At 43.4% G+C, this 18,182-nt stretch overlaps 2 protein-coding genes across 3 annotated transcripts; one reads left to right on the top strand and one right to left on the bottom strand.

Moving 5' to 3' along the window:
* Nucleotides 1-66: 66 nt before the first annotated feature.
* LOC109896061 (ankyrin repeat and LEM domain-containing protein 2) lies at nt 67-11,518 on the top strand. Of its 2 annotated transcripts, none has more exons than XM_031829862.1 (13): nt 67-284; nt 2,693-3,231; nt 3,763-3,957; nt 4,170-4,363; nt 4,687-4,875; nt 5,109-5,231; nt 5,333-5,396; nt 5,587-5,768; nt 7,524-7,630; nt 7,718-7,908; nt 8,110-9,037; nt 9,475-9,606; nt 9,766-11,518. In XM_031829862.1, the coding sequence occupies exons 2-13, from the start codon at nt 2,709-2,711 to the stop codon at nt 9,983-9,985; spliced, it is 3,048 nt and encodes a 1,015-aa protein (XP_031685722.1). In that variant the 5' UTR covers nt 67-284; nt 2,693-2,708; the 3' UTR covers nt 9,986-11,518. The 2 variants fall into 2 exon arrangements, with proteins under 2 accessions (XP_031685722.1, XP_031685721.1); XM_031829861.1 differs by lacking the exon at nt 67-284 and adding an exon at nt 884-1,031.
* A 577-nt stretch (nt 11,519-12,095) lies between these two features.
* Nucleotides 12,096-18,063, bottom strand: LOC109896062 (serine/threonine-protein phosphatase PGAM5, mitochondrial-like). Its single transcript, XM_020490267.2, has 6 exons — nt 17,488-18,063; nt 17,101-17,276; nt 16,375-16,500; nt 14,905-14,993; nt 14,203-14,336; nt 12,096-13,992 (listed from the first exon to the last, which is right to left on the bottom strand). Exons 1-6 carry the CDS (start codon nt 17,697-17,699, stop codon nt 13,842-13,844), a joined length of 888 nt encoding a protein of 295 aa, XP_020345856.2. The 5' UTR covers nt 17,700-18,063; the 3' UTR covers nt 12,096-13,841.
* Nucleotides 18,064-18,182: the final 119 nt, after the last annotated feature.

Below are 18,182 nucleotides of genomic sequence, written 5' to 3'. Positions count from 1 at the left end.
GTATTTATAATTGATTAGTCAAATGAATTGATCCCATGCTTAATTTTTTTTTCTCGAAACGGTCTTTTCCAAAGATATCTTATATATTTGGAGGTACTTATCGAATTGTTTCTAGGATTTCTGTTCTGCTCGGTCTTTTCCAGACTGTCTGGCTAGCATAGTACGCAGTCATAGACTGTTCACAGTAGTCTCAATTTCGATCAGGCATTATGTTAATCAAAACCTGGGTCCTTTCTCAACATAGTTTGAAAGCGTCGCGGTGAGGGCAGGTGGAGAGCAAGGAGGTGTGCATGCTAACGTTCATTTTGTTGTCATTTCAAATACTACAGAATAATATACATTTCCATGTCCAAACGTTCCAGTCGTTGCATTAATAAAATATATTAATGCGTTATCCAAGTTGTTTACTAAATATAGCACAGCTAACTAATTGTTGGTTGTAGGGCTAGTTAGCTTGTTCCTTCGTCACGCACTTGTCATAACTACATGGTTAGCTAATTTACATAGCTATAGTTGGTGTTTTTTATTAAAATGATATTATGTTGTTGGTGGGGTTATACTTTTCGCAGCATGTCCCAAAATAACTAGCTACCTACGTTTATATTATGGAAAGTGGGTTGCTTGCTAGCGTCTTCTAAGCTAAACTTCCGGCGTAACTAGCTAGCGAGTCAGCATACTAATTTAGCCAGCTAGCTAATGACATGAGATTACTCAATCGTGCTTGCCTAAACCCAGTTAACGCACTGCATTTACATATAGGTAGGTGTCAAATGTCACTTCATTATTGCCTTTCAAATGCATTGCTTGCATAGTGAACTGTTTCTAGCAACACCACCATTACTAGCTTGGTTTGAACTGTTCGCTAACGAAAGCCCTCCCTCGGAAGTGAGCATGCGCACAATGTCTTGTAAACAATGAGACGATTCCAGACGGTCTTGACTTGAGCATTGTGTCTGTTTCAACAGTTTATCCCAGATGAATATTAAAATACATTTCAGATCATGAACGATAAGCAGTTAAGATGATGTCTGGTAAGTAGGTAGATACGACTTTTGTCATCAAATATGTGTTGAGATAGCGTGAATCAATAGCATCACTATGAAGACATGAGATATCAGATTGTTAATGCACAAAAATAGATATTAGGACTGGCACTTGGGCGTGAGCATGAGTAGGATTGCATCGACGGTGATTGGAAATATTCCCTGATTTCTCTGAAATCTAGGAAGTTTAAAAACATCGAACGCAAAAGGCTTTTAACGTGCTTTATTCCGTACAAATCTAGATTTTGATCGGAGCGTTTTTTGTGTGCGAAGCTTTCGAATCGCCCCTTCCTTTCATGGCTTGCATGTTTTGTGAACCTGCAAAAAAAAACAAGCGGCATGTAGACTTGCGTTACTTCGCTGTTTGATCAAGTAAGGCTGACTGAGTGTATTTCGGGGTTTTATCATATTCAGAGTCAGGCTGTGAATTTATGTTGTCTGTATGCTTTGAAACAGTCCATTAATGGCAGAGACCTACTTATGGTCGGTCTCGAGGATCATGGGGAGTAAGGTGCACTTGTCAATTAGCTCAAAAGGCTGGGTTCCAGACAAACATAGAACTTTTTCAGTTGGTGGTACCAGCGTCACACAATAGAATACGTTTGAGTCATTTTATAAAGTAATTCACAATGCTTCATTTATTATTATTATTTTTATTTATTTATTTTTCACCTTTATTTAACCAGGTAGGCTAGTTGAGAACAAGTTCTCATTTGCAACTGCGACCTGGCCAAGATAAAGCATAGCAGTGTGAGCATACAACAAAGAGTTACACATGGAGTAAACAATTAACAAGTCAATAACAGTAGAAAACAAAGGGGGGGTCTATATACAATGTGGAAGTGTAATAGACTACTGAGATGATATTCAATTAATACGTTGTTACACATATGTCCAAGCAGTAATGCATGATTCAAAATATGTTGACATGCAACTTAATCCAGTGATTATGAATGTTGGGTTAATGAAAGTAGGGCTCCAGAATTTGTAGAATAATTTTTTGCCTTAATCTCTTTGTGCACTAATATGATATATATAGGCCTCATTCAATTGGTTCTAATTCACCACCTGGGGAAGTTGAAACTCAAAACACATTAGCTAGATACCTAACTCTAAATATAACACCTACTGCTAGTAGCCATGTATTCATTTAACGGTAAATGTAATGTCCTAAAACATTTTTGCATTAAGGCGTAGTTTACTCGGCATGGCCGATGCGCAATTTCTCTCGCTCCGTATTTCAAAGCCATATCAGATATATTATACCTTCAGAAAACTGAGACCCTCCTCTCTTTAATATGAACAACGAGTTGCCTCCAAAGTAGTTTTTTCCAACAATTGCATTTTGAAATGTTATACAATCACGAGAAAGGGGAGAGAGTGTGAGAGGCTCATGCATTACAGCATCCGGTCCCAGCGAATCAGGCAGGCACAGCGGCAGGACAGACACTTCTATTACAGGAATCATGAGAATAATGCACTTTACTGTTGGAACAAATGAAGTTTTTATCCGCCCCAAAAAATAGGACGTTTTGATTGAGGTGACTAGGTACCTCAATCAAAATAGAAACATTTACTATCACTATCATTACACAGCAGTTTGTATCTGAATGTGATATCATACTATGTGTTACCCTCTGACTACACAGGTAGCCTAGCTGAAGCATGGAGGCGGTTCTGAGCAGGCTGAGAGGGCTGAGTGCAGACGAGCTGCGAGAGGAGTTCACAAGGGCCGACCTCAAGTGCGGTCCAATCACGGCCACCACCCGTGCCATCTTCGAGAGGAAGTTGGCCCGTGTCCTGGCGGGAGCCGAGGGCAGCAGCAGCACCACAGAGACAGACAGCAGCAGTAATGCCACCACTACAGGCCCAGCCACAAGCAGTAGTGCAGCGGCGGCCAGTGCTGCAGAGCAGGCCAAACCAGTGCCGTCATGTGCTACATCAGCAGCGACTGGCACTGACTCTCCTAAGGCTGTCAGTGATGAGATGGACTTTGGTTACGGAATGGGGCTCAATCCCCCAGAGGAAGAGGAACTTGGCCTGACAGTGAAGTCAAGGGCCCCTTTTAATATCAATAGGGACGACACTGGCTCTCAGTATACAGCAGAGACTCCTTCAAAGATGGCCCAAGTGTCACCAATGTTCTATGGAGTGTGTCCATTATGGGAGGATGTCTTGGCTAGAAATGGTAAGAAACTGTTATTTCACCTGGGCTGATGTAAACTACCCCTGCAATTTACACTTTGGGCTGTTAATCGGTCAAACGTGTATTTGTCATTATTTATTTTCCCACACAGAAATGCGAAGACAGAGAACTGTTGGCTGGCTAGCTATTGGGTTACACAAAGTGCAGTGCGCATCTTCTGTATGTTAACCATGCTGTCACACTACGCTCAAGGTCCAATTCAAACATTTGATGTTGCTTCTCCATGACATCATGCTGTTCAGGGGTTATTTTGGATTTGAGCCATCAGTGGTTGAGATCCATAGCACCTGTCACCTTATGGCTTTCTGCATTAGCATGGCAACAAAAAAAATTTGTCGTAAGAATTTGAGCTGCTTTGCGTGTAATGTCGGCAAAATAACTGACCATGATCTTTTCCATTTTGAATCAAGTTTACATCCTGGAATGTTTCTAGTTGTAGGTAGATATGAAGTGCTATGTATAGCCTATAGAAACATACCTTTTTTAATTTACATTATTTTCTCTCACTTCCAGATAGGGCCCACGTGTATGGTGATAAGAAGGAGGCTCTTCAGGCTGTGAAGATGATGAAAGGAGCTCGCTTTAAAGCCTTTGCCAATCGAGACGATGCTGAGAAATTTGCCAAGGGAATCTGTGACTATTACCCCTCTCCTAGTAAATCCACCCCATGTGTCTCCCCTGTCAAACCAGGCCTGGTCTTCTGCAAGGGTGAGTGCTGGGCTGAAAAGGACAATTATCTCTCCTTACAAAAAAATACATTCGTTTGAAAAATATGCAAAGTCAGTGCTTTTCAAGGGTGTTTGGATGGCATTTAATTTCTTGGACTTGTCCAAATTTTTAAACAAGTAAATTGTTTATCACATATTCTGCTGACCTCTGTTTTAATCTGTTGTCTCCGTCTCTCTTGTCTGTGGCACTAGACAACGTCCCTGTCATGGAGGCAGACACCATCAACAGGGAGAGGGCCAACAGCTTCAAGAGCCCTCGCTGCCAGGATCTGACAGCCAAGCTGAGGAAGGCTGTGGAGAAGGGGGATGAGGTAGCCTTCAGTGAGCTGGTCTGGAGCAACCCACGCTATCTCATTGGCTCTGGAGACAACCCCACTGTTGTGCAGGTGAGTCAGGGAGGAAGTCAGCCAGCAGATGATTACAGTGAAGTATCACAAAAATAGGTAGTCAACCACATAGAAAGATATGACTCCTTCAGATATGACTCAGTAATTCTGTTGACCAAATTAGTTATAATGTTCTAACAGAACTGATCTATTACTCTGACAATTTCAGTATAAATCCTATTAGTTTTCCTTTTTCTAACCAAATGAATGTTTCTAATCACAGCCCAGTCTCAAGCCAGGCCTCTGTGGCTGTGACAAACAAGTTGTGACCCAACACTGACCTGCACTACTTTCCTTCATCAATGTCCACTGTGTGTTCCTAGGAGGGGTGCCGGTACAACGTGATGCACGTGGCAGCAAAGGAGAATCAGCCGGGTGTCGCCCAGCTCCTGCTGGAAACTCTAGAGAATCCTGACTTCATGAGGCTCATGTACCCAGATGACCTGGAGGCCATGCTGCAGAAACGCATCCGTTACATCATAGACCTTTACCTCAATACTCCAGACAAAGCTGTGAGTCTCCTTATCTCACCCTTTCTCCATATGTACCTGCTGATAGATTTAACTGTAGGTTTAACACCGAAGAAGGTTTCTAGACAAAATATTTGTGCAGACAAGGCTTTTAGCCGATTCCCCTGTGCAGACAAAATCATTTTAAGAAATTGAAAAATTAAGCTTCTTTTTGAGTGCAGACCTACTTGCCTCTGTTCATAGTGTATGTGTGTAACTGGTTCTGTCTGTCGCAGGGATTTGAGACACCACTCCACTTTGCCTGTAAGTTTGGTTGTCCAGAAGTGGTGAATGTCCTGTGTTCACATCCTGATACGGATAAAAACTGCAAGAACAAGTACGACCAGAAGCCATCTGATGTGAGTTGATCCAGATATATACTTTTTTAAAAGCTAGCTAATGACTGCTCAATGAGCCACATAACTTTTGGATTTCTTGAAATTCTTCTGTTTCCTGACAGGTTATTTGTGAAAGAAAAAACAAAACCCAAGAGGTGAAACAGAAGATACGTGACTATTTGGAAGGTAAGTACACTTCCTCCCAATCACAGGACTTGTGTTTTTCTTCTTTTCCCTGTTTACCCCAAGGCACCTTCTCTTCTGTCAACCTGTTTACCCCAAGGCACCTTCTCTTCTGTCAACCTGTTTACCCCAAGGCACCTTCTCTTCTGTCAACCTGTTTACCCCAAGGCACCTTCTCTTTTGTCAACCACAGATCGCTGCTATATACCCTTACTGAGGGCCACAGACAACTCTTCCCAGCCTGTCATTGGTGCTCCCTGGTCACCTGAGCCTTCAGAAACTCTTACTCATTCGCTGGCTCCCAGGCTCATACGAAGTCCCATGGATCCAGTGATGTCAGTTAGGGCATTCGTTGGCCCACTCAGCCCATCTAAGGTCATTGTCATATCATGTCCTCTTTCAACTCGCACACTTTTTGTCTTCTTATCACCCATTTTTACACTTTAGTTCTATATTTTTTTAGCTCATTATATTTCCATATGGGAAGCTGTTGTTGAAACACAGGATGTACAGTGCATTTGGAAAGTATTCAGACCACTTTACTTTTTCCACATTTTGTTAGGTTGCAGCCTTACTCTAAAATTGATAAAATAATTGTTTCCCCTCATCAATCTACACACAATACCCCATAATGACAAAGCTAAAACAGGTATTTATAAACTTTTGCAAATGTATAAAAAACAACAACTGATACCTTATGCTTTCGGTAAGTATTCAGTCCCCTTCATTTCTTCCACATTTTGTTACATTGCAGCCTTATTCTAAAATGGATGAAATCGAAGATTTCCTCATCAATCTACACACAATAACCCAAAGAGACAAAGCGAAAACAATTTTTTGACATTTTTGCAAATGTATTAAAAATAAAAAACAGAAATAGCTTAATTACATAGGTATTCAGACCCTTTGCTATGAGACTTGAAATTGAGCTCAGATGCATCCTGTTTCCATTGATCATCCTTGAGATGTTTTTTCAACTTGATTGGAGTCCAAAGTGCATGCCAGAGCAAAAACCAAGCCATGAGGTAGAAGAAATTGTCCATAGAGCTCAGAGACAGGATTGTGTCAAGGCACAGATCTGGAGAAGGGTACCAAAACATTTCTGCAGCATTGAAGGCCCCCAAGAACACCATGGCCTTCATCATTTTTAAAAGGAAGAAGTTTGGAACCACCAAGACTCTTCCTAGAGCTGGCCGCCTAGCCAAACTGAGCAATCGGGAGAAGGGCCTTGATCAGGCAGGTGACCAAGAACCTGATGGTTACTCTGACAGAGCTCCAGAGTTCCTCTGTGGAGATGGGAGAACCTTCCAGAAGGACAACCATCTCTGCAGCACTCCACCAATCAGGCCTTTATGGTAGAGTGGCCAGACGGAAGCCACTCCTCAGTAAAAGGCACATGACCGTCCACTTGGACTTTGCCAAATGGCACCTGAAGGACTCAGACCATGATAAACAAGATTCTTTGGTCTGATGAAGCCAAGATTGAACTCTTTGGCCTGAATGCCAAGCGTAACGTCTAGTGGAAACCTGGCACCGTCCCTACGGTGAATCATGGTGGTGGCAGCATCATGCTGTGGGGATGTTTTTCAGCGGCAGGGACTGGGAGACTAGTTAGGATTGAGGGAAAGATGAACAGAGCGAAGTACAGAAAGATCCTTGATTAAAACTTGCTGCAGAGTGCTCAGAACTTAAGAATGGGGTGGAAGGTTCACCTTCCAACCGGACAACAACCCTAAGCACACAACCAAGACAATGCAGGAATGGCTTCAGGACAAGTCTCTGAATGTCCTTTATTAGCTCAGCCACAACCCCGGACTTGAACATGATCGAAAATCTTTGGAGAGACCTGAAAATAGCTTTGCAGAGACGCTCCCCATCCAACCTGACAGCGCTTGAGAAGATCTGCAGAGAAGAATGGAAAACTTCCCAAATACAGGTGTGCCAAGAAGACTCAAGGCTGTAATCGCTGCCTGTTTCAACAAAGTACTGAGTAAAGGGGCTGAATACTTATGTAAATGTGATATTTCCGTTAAAATAAAATAAAAATGAAACAAAATGTAGAAAAAGTGAAAGGGTCTGGATACTTTCCGTGTGCACTATATGTAAGATTAATTGGTGTCCCCCTTGCAGGCAGATGAGTTCCGCCGGGTATGGAAGACACCCCCAAGAGACAGGGCGGGGCACTTCCAGCACATCCTGAAGTCTGACCCTGACCGGGGAGCAGAGAAAGTGGGCAGGTACGTCTAGAAAGAGTGAAGTTTAACAACTTTGTTCAATTTTTTCCAGCTTCTCCAACCACAGTGTTATGTTCTCCTCCCTCACAGAGACCTTGCCAGAGAGCTGGGCCACCCCTGGGCTGAGTACTGGGATTTCCTGGAGAGTTTTACAGACCTGTCTTCTGCAGACGGCCTCCGTAAGCTGGAGGAGTACCTCAACAAGAAGGACTTCAGTCAGCGTGCACACGAAGAGGCAGGGGAGAACGAAACCAGCAACCGCTTCAGAACCCCTTCCCCAGGTAATGTTATCCCCACCAGTTGCTATTGATAAACTGTATAGTACTGGTATTGAATTCAGATGATCAAGTTTGAGAAATGAGAGCGATGATACAGCCATCAAGGTCTTGAATTGATGCTCCCATACAACTTTAGATTGACCAGTAAATGCATTTCTTGTGTGCTTCAAATGAACAGTTTCCCCTCCTCTCTGCCATTTACAGGTAAGCCCAAGAAGTTCTGCAACTCCATCTCAGTGGGGGCCTTCCTGGACGAGGGTGATGACATCAGCCTGGAGGAGATGAAGAACCGTCAGAACACGGCACTCACCAGCATTACCTCCTCGGCGTGTTCTAAGGACAGTCTGGTGGGTGCTGTGGGCGGCCTGGGCCTCCGTGAGTTCCACATCCTGCCCGATGACCTCATCGAGACAGCTGCCGAGCGAGACCTCCTGTGCTCCTCCGTGTCAGAAAGCCTCCTCTCGCCCATCTGTGACAACGGCCTGGGCCCCTCCACGGGGGCAGAGAGGACTCACAACGGGGATATGATGTCCCCCCGCGCCTCCTCATCCCCCTGCTGCGTGCTGTCGCCCATCTCCAACTTGATGGTGGAGTTTGAAAGGATGTCCCTGCAGGATGGGGTGGACAACCCCACCAGAGACAGGGAGAGGAGGAGGAGCGGGGGACACAGGCACGGTGGGCACAGGGACGGACTCTCTCGGGACGATCTGGCATCCGGGGTGGGCCGTCTCACGCTGGGGGGTGACACCAATGAAGACTCATTGTTTGAGAGGGGCTGTAGCTCAGAGGCCGGGGACAGGGGGGGGGGGGTGTGGAGGGGGACCTGTGTGAGTGGGGAGGTGCAGGGAGAGGTGGTGGTATGGATGGAAGACAGGGCCAGTGGTGGAAGCGGCAGCTCGGAGGAGTACTTTGTGGCTGAGGAGAGCTTGGAGGCTCTGGGCCCAAGGACTAGGGTGCTGGGGCCAGGGACCGTGTCAGGGCGCACACTCTGCTCCAGATCTAAGTCGTGGGATCACGGGGGGAGGGATCTGAGCAGCTCAGGATCATCCAGCTCCTGTAAGTCCCTGGACAACTCCCATGAGTTACTAGCACGGACCCCACCTCGCATCAGAAGAAGACTTTTCATTGAAGGGTGAGTGATGAGGTTTAGGGTGATTGTTCTGAGGTTTTTAATTACGCAACAAGGCCCAAGGGGGTGTGATATATGGACAATATACTACGGCTAAGGGCTGTTCTTAAGCACGACGCAACGCGGAGTACTAGGACACGGCCCTTAGACATGGTATACTGGCCATATATCGCAAACCCCCAAGGTGCCTTATTGCTATTATAAAATAGTCACCAAAGTAATTAGAGCAGTAAAAATAAATGTTTTGTCGAAACCACCAAGTTTATAATTAAGGATAATGTACTAGAGCTGATTGCAGAGGCGAGCTGTTATGTATTCTGTGGGGAAAATGAAGCTGCACAGTGGGATAACTTCCTGCTTACAGACGTCAGCAAGCAACAGCAGAATTCAAATCTGCCAAACCCTTCAACCTACCTCTCTTGTTTTGTCTGTTGTTTCAGGGATTCACCAACCAAGTTGGACAGACAGGTCCTGTCGGCAGTAGAAGCCACAGATATCGACCCCTCGAAATTCCCCAGCATTCAGAAATGGAAAAGCACAATGCAGACGTACACCTCATCAGACATGCAAAGGTATGCATGTCTCCATGCATATGAACAGTTGTCACTGCCTGCAAGTTGCCTTGTAAATATGGAAACACATTGACAAGTGCTTAAATGTCAGTTGCTATCGTATGGAAACAACCAAATAAATGCAGACTGGTGGTGGTATTGTTTCTGTTTGTCTTTCAGCTGGCCCAGCTCTGCAGTGGTAAAAAGCAGACCCAGGGTATATCAGGCTTCTCCCCTCACACACGGCTCTCCTGTCAGCAGCCTGGTGGCCCCTGCTGGTGGCCGCTTCAGTCCCGCCCGACACACAGGCTTTCCAGACTTCACCAGCCCCAACCGCTACAGCCCTGCACATGCCAGCTACATCCAGCGCATCCGCCTCAGGCACTTCAACGACCCTTAGCCAACTCCAAGCCCTGACCGAGACTAACCCCCCCTGGCCAGAAACAATAGGCTACAGCCCTGCCACCACGGTGGTTAAATATGCCAGAGCTCAAAACCATGTACCTAACAAAATATGCACAAGTGTCTTGAAGATTTGTATTAATGATGTATGGTACTACTTCTATATATTGCATACATACAAGATTCTCAGTATGTCGGGTCGTGATGTACACTCAGACTTTCAAAAAAAAGAAAAAAAAGAACCAGGTTTCCTTCAGTCTGTACTTTGTACTGTATGAGTGTTGAATTGACAATTAATATTATTCATAGTAAGTGTGAAACACCTGTGTCATAGCTCAGTCAACTTTTTTAATAACCAGTAATACAGCTGCACTCCCCAAAACATTGAGTAGATGTTCGTTAAACTTCAGAATAGAATCGTCGGTAAGATTCACATAACTGAAAATAGCTGTTTTTAAGAAGTAAAAAGAAATGTCAATATTGTAAAGTAATTTTTTTTAAATGTCAGTCAGTAGCACAAAAACAACTTTTTATGTGTGTACTAAACCAACTGCCAGTTATTTTGTTTCTTCTAAGTTCAGGAATTGCCTTAATTTTCTGAAACGATGGACCAGTCAGTCTCCATGCAGAATTAGCCACATCCTGTCCAGTTTGGTTAAAGTTGATGCATCCTGACAACAGCATAGCAACCACCATCGGACTGCAGCTCACCCAACAAATGGCTCCAAAGCAAACATATGGTAATACACTGAAGTTTTCCATGTTTTTATTTTGTTATTTAATTAATAAATAGAGATGTGTTAATTTTCCAGGTACCAATGTTTTTGTGCGTCATGTAATTTCTGTGTTGTCTTCACACTTAACTTCTCTTTTAACGACTGTCGGCCTCACACAATAGCTGAAAGGTAAACTTCTTGGAACTCTTCTTGGTTTTTCTAAAGGTGTCTGAGAGTAATGGCAAGCTGTACATAAGAGGTTACTGCAGAGTGCAACAAAGACATGTTTACTCATTTGTAATCAATAGCTTACTAAATGTGAATGTGCAAGAACCTGTAGCTAAACTCTATGAAGATAGTTATCACCGTTAAAATAAGGTCCATTTACAAACTGCTGTAAAAAGAATGGTCTGCCAGCCAGCAAAGCTGAATATAGAAATCAACAGCTTTAAATCAAAATTGAATAGGAATCACCCTTACTATATAGATTGTCACTCTTAGTATGAGAGATGTGAGTAATATTGAATGTGAATAGAAAGTCTTGATTAAAGGCACCAACTTTTTCATGGAGAGGATTGTATTGTCATTCTCGTATTCACAGGTGACACAGATTTCGTTCTGGTCTCCAAATGTTTTATGAATGTGGAGTCCTGCAAATTGCACCTAAATACTTAAACATACTTATTGTGCTTTGGCATTCTGTGCTTCTTTAAAAAAGGATTTTAAAAAATTCATTGTGAATTTTCTCCTTTTCTGTATGTCCAGATCCTCATTTGCTTTTGATTAATCAATAAAACAGTTTCCTCATCTTTGAATTGTTGTCCTTTGAGCACTTTCTAATATTGACCTAAATGGCAGTGTCACCCTTATTCTCTACTACTGTATATTAGTGCCTTTAGTGTGACAGTGGCACACTAACAATATGACACTTCATAAACCATTCAAATTACTAACAAATATTAATTTGATCCCTTCAAGCTTTGATGCATCATATTTGCTGTTAGACAATATCATTGCTTTTGTCCCAGCTTGAGTTAACGCTAACCCTATTTTATAACTAAGAGTACTTATTTGGTGTACTGCTGAGGAACACTAAACATTTACATGCCCATGTGTCCTTTATTACATGTTTCTACTGAACACAACTGTATCTAAACCTAAGAGGAAGCTTTGATCCAAATACAAAAGGACAGCATGAGAAGCATTTACAGAACTACAGCAAATATGCCATACTTTGGACAAATGATTTTGGTTTAAAAATCCTATCACTTTGTCTTTGAAACTCGCATACTGTTTACATTCATAATAAGTGTTGAGTGGGCCCTGGCAGTCTTCGTCACATCAGCTTTCTGAGTTAAGGGCATTGTTACAGCAATTGTTGAGAAACCTGAATCAATACAAAATCCCGTTCAGTTTAATACAAAATCAAGACAGAAAGGGCACAACATACTCTGTATACTCCCCTTTCACTCTGTAGGGGAGAGTGGTGTATTTTGAGCAACTTTTACATTCAGCATCACTATGTCAAGGGAAATATAGTATTCTTTCTAACAATGGTATCTACATATATTTCATGATGTTGTGTATTCCTGGAAATAAACAGACATTTTTTGAAAACACAGCTTGTCCAGAAAAAGTGGACTCTTGGCACAACCTAACCTAGGTATGGGGTAAGTTGAGCATAGGGACAGGGTAAATTGAGCCGCTTTGGGGTAAGTGGGTGGTGGTGCTGGTAGGTCAACGTTGAATTAATGGAAGGAAGTTTGTGGTATATTGAATGTCTTAAATGTATGCCTACTTTCAGATATAGATTTCTCTATTCAATATCACTTACCCTTCCATCTCTTGACCAGTTATCTGGGACAGGGACGTTTCAATCTGCCAATTCATTGGCAAGTTCTCTGTATTTGAGGCTACTAAGCCCATGAAACTGGTCTGCGAGATTCTTGTTTATCAAGCTCAGACTCCAAGTCATCAGATGAGACCTTGTGTTCCTCTGCCACAGACTCGCTATCACACAGCTACATGTTTGTTACTGTACCTCTTCAGTGTATGTTTTCATTCCTTTCTGCTGCTCCTTCTCTCACTTCCTTGACTGCTCTGTTAAGAACCTCAAGGGGTGGCTTGATCCCTTCTTGTTTTACAATTCTATACACAGGCATGATAATGTCTGCTCTGTATCAATACAAATTCACTATCTTGAGTTCATACGCATGACACATTGCAAAAATACTATGCATATTATGTATAAAATGGACAAAATGCAATCATAATTTGTCATGGTGGTATTGGCTCAAGTTACCTCAAGGCAAACATTTTGACTATATTAGCCCAAACAGTTACAAGGATGCACTTTCATGCTAAGTTTAGGACCTCATATTGTAGCTTGTAAAGACCCCAACTGCTGTACAAAACAATCTTTAAACTATCTACATAGGTTTAGATACAAGCATCAGATGGCCTAGCAGTTAGAGTGTTGGGCCAGTGACTGAAATCAAATACCAGAGTCGACAACGTAAAAGAAAATCTCGATGTTCCCTTGAGCAAGGCACTTAACCGTAATTGCGCCACGGTCCTCGTTGATCATGGCAGACCCTGGCTGTGACCCCTCTTTGAGAGTGTCTCAGGGGGAGGTGTGATGTACAAAAAAAAGACATTTCCAAATCACGTGTATTAATATACATTTGTAGATGTATGAAATAGGACAAATATAAGCACCTGCTAAATTATCATGGAACTTATAACACAAATTAATTTAACTTTGTGAAAATCTGTTTTTAGTCTGTAACTTGCTTACCATATGGTTTCTTCCTTCCCAGACTCCATGAAATGATTGCTTCTTCCTAAATAGTTGGTCACATTATTAGTTTTGTGCATGGTTTCCTAGAAACAAGCGGTGGCTCAACTAACCCTTTCGCTCAACTTACCCCACTTTCCCCTAGTTGGCAAACGATGGCAGGGGAGTTGATCACAACAAAACACCACAGAATATCTCATTGCACATTGAAGTTACAAAATTAACACCAAAAATAACTTTCAAGACACTTAAGCAGAAATCAAGAGACATTCAGTTCACCCTGCGACCGACATCTGAACCTCTCAGAAAGAGAACGAGTGAATACTGTAGGTGGAACATGGTCAGGTCCGTGTGAGTTTGTCCGGGGGCATGAACCCTGAGTCTCCCAGTGTCCTCAGTGCCACCCTGCCGCTGGGGCGCACGGTGAGCCAGGTGATGCTGCCGTTGTTCAGCCCAATCCTCAGCCAGCCCTCTGGAGGAAACTGCAGGGCCCTGAGACATACAGACAGAAAGAGATTGATACCGTTAGAGCAACCGATACACCCTGATCTAACAAATATACACATCGGTCATGGGATGTTGGCAAGCACATCATTATTGTCACGAAATGCAAAAGATATAATACAGTACATTGGAATTGCTACACAAAGTCATGATGATTATCATCATCTTGTTGAATGGGGCTTTGGTCCAGCAACACACCTGCACACAAAATAGCGGATGACATTGGCATGACAGACGATGATCTCGTAGCTGTCCTCCTTCTGCTTGGGGTCAGCGCGGTGGATGTAGCGGCGGAAGGCAGCCTCGATCCGGGCCCCGTCCTCGTGGTACTGCTGTAGAAAGGTCCACAGTGGTTGTGTAAGACGAGAGTTTGAGCTGACCTCTGATTGCATTGCATTGAATGATACATACAAGCAGACAGCTGTAACTATACTGAACAAAAATATGAACGCAACATGTAAAGTGTTGGTCCCATTATTCATGAGCTGAAATAAAAGAACCAAGAAATGTTCCATACGCACAGAAAAGGTCTCTCTCAAACTTTGTGCACACATTTGTTTACATCCCTGTTAGTGAGCATTTCTCCTTTGCCAAAATAATCCATCCACATGACAGGTTTGGGATATCAAGAAGCTGATTAAACAGCATGATCATTACACAGTGGGTGGGCCTATGCCCTCCTAGGGCCACCCATGTCTGCATCCCTGCCCAGTCATGTGAAATCCATAGATTAGTGCCTAATGAATTTATTTCAATTGACTGATTTCCTTCTATAAACTGCAACACAGTAATATCTTAGAAATCGTTGCATGTTGAGTTTATATTTTTTGAAAGGGACACTGAACAGGAGGTAATATGACAGACACACAGGCCGTTGAGAACCCAGAATGGCCATCTCACCACAGCGTCAGGCTTCCAGTGGGTGACAGGAGGCACAGGTTGAATGGGTGCTCCTTCTCTTAGCAAATCACAGCTCACCAGCTCCACCCCTAAACCAATAACATAACGGAAGATTAAAGTTAGTTAGCGGTGAGTAGTGAAATACTCATCATGATTCATGACATTTTTACATCTGAAATATCTGAGATCAAAGCTTCTGAGGCTGTTATCAGATAAAGCCTTAGTATCAGGTGATGTGAATATCTGCAAGATGTATAGGAGCAGGTGACCAGCCCTTCTCCTGAACTACTGGCTTTTGCTCCTACTCTACACAAACACACCTGATTCAACCATATGGTCTATGGATTCAGTTGAATCAGGAGTGTTAGATTCAGTCTGAGAAATCCTTCAGGATGGTAGCTCTCCAGAAGGAGATGTGGTCACTCCTGATGTATGGTACTGGTTAGTCTCATGGGACCTGGATCTGAATATTGTATATACTCCAGCATACGCCTCAGCTGTAAAGTGAATATTGTATATACTCCAGCATACGCCTCAGCTGTAAAGTGAATATTGTATATACTCCAGAATACGCCTCAGCTGTAAAGTGAATATTGTATATACTCCGGCATACGCCTCAGCTGTAAAGTGAATATTGTATATACTCTGGCGTGCGCCTCAGCTGTAAAGTGAATATTGTATATATTCTGGCGTGCGCCTCAGCTGTAAAGTGAATATTGTATATACTCCAGCATACGCCTCAGCTGTAAAGTGAATATTGTATATACTCTGGCGTGCGCCTCAGCTGTAAAGTGAATATTGTATATACTCTGGCATGCGCCTCAGCTTTAAAGTGAATATTGTATATACTCTGGCGTGCGCCTCAGCTTTAAAGTGAATATTGTATATACTCTGGCGTGCGCCTCAGCTGTAAAGTGAATATTGTATATACTCCGGCATACGCCTCAGCTGTAAAGTAAATATTGTATATACTCCGGCATACGCCTCAGCTGTAAAGTAAATATTGTATATACTCCGGCATACGCCTCAGCTGTAAAGTAAATATTGTATATACTCCAGCATATGCCTCAGCTGTAAAGTGAATATTGTATATACTCCGGCATACGCCTCAGCTGTAAAGTAAATATTGTATATACTCCGGCATACGCCTCAGCTGTAAAGTAAATATTGTATATACTCCAGCATACGCCTCAGCTGTAAAGTGAATATTGTATATACTCCAGCATACGCCTCAGCTGTAAAGTAAATATTGTATATACTCCGGCATACGCCTCAGCTGTAAAGTGAATATTGTATATACTCTGGCGTGCGCCTCAGCTGTAAAGTGAATATTGTATATACTCTGGCGTGCGCCTCAGCTGTAAAGTGAATATTGTATATACTCCAGCATACGCCTCAGCTGTAAAGTAAATATTGTATATACTCCGGCATACGCCTCAGCTGTAAAGTTTGCCGGTCTATGGTTCTGACCTGGGAGGTATTTGCTGATGATGTTGGCAGTCTCGGTGGCCCTGGCCATAGTGGAGTGGACCATGATGTCATACTTTAACCCAAGGGCAGCCAACCGCTGGCCAGTAAACTCAGCCTGCTCCCGACCTGCAGAACACAAACACATAGTCCCCAAAATTAGCAGACTGCAATTGTGAAACACTTTCACGGAGTCATGAGGACTCCTTGCTGTCTCCAGTCCACCTGGCCATGCTGCTGCTCCAGTTTCAACTTCCACCTGACTGTGCTGCTGCTCCAGTTTCAACTGTTCTGCCTTATTATTATTCGACCATGCAGGTCATTTATGAACATTTGAACATCTTGGCCATGTTCTGTTATAATCTCCACCCGGCACAGCCAGAAGAGGACTGGCCACCCCACATAGCCTGGTTCCTCTCTAGGTTTCTTCCTAGGTATTGGCCTTTCTAGGGAGTTTTTCCTAGCCACCGTGCTTCTACACCTGCATTGCTTGCTGTTTGGGGTTTTAGGCTGGGTTTCTGTACAGCACTTTGAGATATCAGCTGATGTACAAAGGGCTATATAAATAAATTTGATTTGATTTGATTACACCACCTCTGTTGAGTGCTGCTGAATATACTCTTCTTATTCACTAAAATTCAACTGTTGAGCTGGAGAGTAGAGTTGAGAAATAGGTCTATGTTTCATGCCTTTAGCAACACGAGTACACAGCAGCACTGGGTACACAACCTAAAGGGGTGAGGATTCTCTCATGGTCTCCATTGCCACTCAAGTTGTACTGGGAGTGTCTGATGAGGAGGATGTTGCGTGTGGCTTTGGGTTTCCCATTGTCCTGCTCTGAGCTTGGGTCTTCACTGACGACCTCCTTCTTCTTCCCATTTGTCAACAGTGCAGACGGGTCCCGCCTAGTACAGTACAGAGGGAACAAATCAGTTATGTGTGTAGCGGTTTACTTCTCTTGATGACATGCCAAGAGCCCAGACCTGTCAGGCTGTCAACATCAATCAATCACACTGACTCAGTCAGACTAAACTACTTGACCCACGTGAACAGATCTGACCGCCCTCTATGTTTTATAGTAGTCTGCATCAGACTTAGCTAATAAAGGAGGCATACTTATCCCAGTTGAAATCCCAGGCATTTCCAGTAGATTCAACAGTGCGGTTCCCCGCTGGCTGTGCAGCTTGCAAAACATTGAACAGGCTCCACCGAGCGGCTCGCGTGTGGCCGAAACAGCCCTGGTATTCAGCTGCGGCAGCCGCAACAACCAGCACCGCTGATCCGCCAGCGAACCCACACACTATTTTAATTGTCCTCCGATATGACATGTTCTGAAAAACTATCGGTTCTGTGTAGTGCGTTATCTAGGTAGCGAGCTAACTTGCTAATGCCGCCCAACGTCTGTAGTAGAAGAGATCCCTTTCAAGAACTGAGCAGCCAGCAGTCTCGAGGAGCGGCTAATCCTGACCTAGCTAGACAGCCTCTGGTCTGGTCTGTGGATTTACACCCTTTCTATGTGCAGGAATAGAGTGAATACCCTCCAACGACTCTTTAATCGCTAGCTAAAAATAAATCCAGTCAAAGATTATGAAGCTACTTGGAATCACTTAACAAGCTAGCAGCTAATTAAAAAGGAAAACATACAGTGCTTGGAACTATGGTGTCTCGCTAGAGCCAAAGAACCAGCTAAACGCAGATATTACGATACGCGAAAGCTGGACAAAACTAACAAATTATTCACCATTAGAGGGCGGGCACAGCCCATGAAACAGATGCCAAAGACCTGAAAATTCAGCAGGGGAGCAGAGAGC

This window comes from Oncorhynchus kisutch, linkage group LG8 (assembly GCF_002021735.2).
Source record: "Oncorhynchus kisutch isolate 150728-3 linkage group LG8, Okis_V2, whole genome shotgun sequence".
NCBI lineage: Eukaryota > Metazoa > Chordata > Actinopteri > Salmoniformes > Salmonidae > Oncorhynchus > Oncorhynchus kisutch.
The sequence above is the reverse complement of the archived record's forward strand: the minus strand, read 5'-3'. Positions and strand labels throughout refer to the sequence as shown.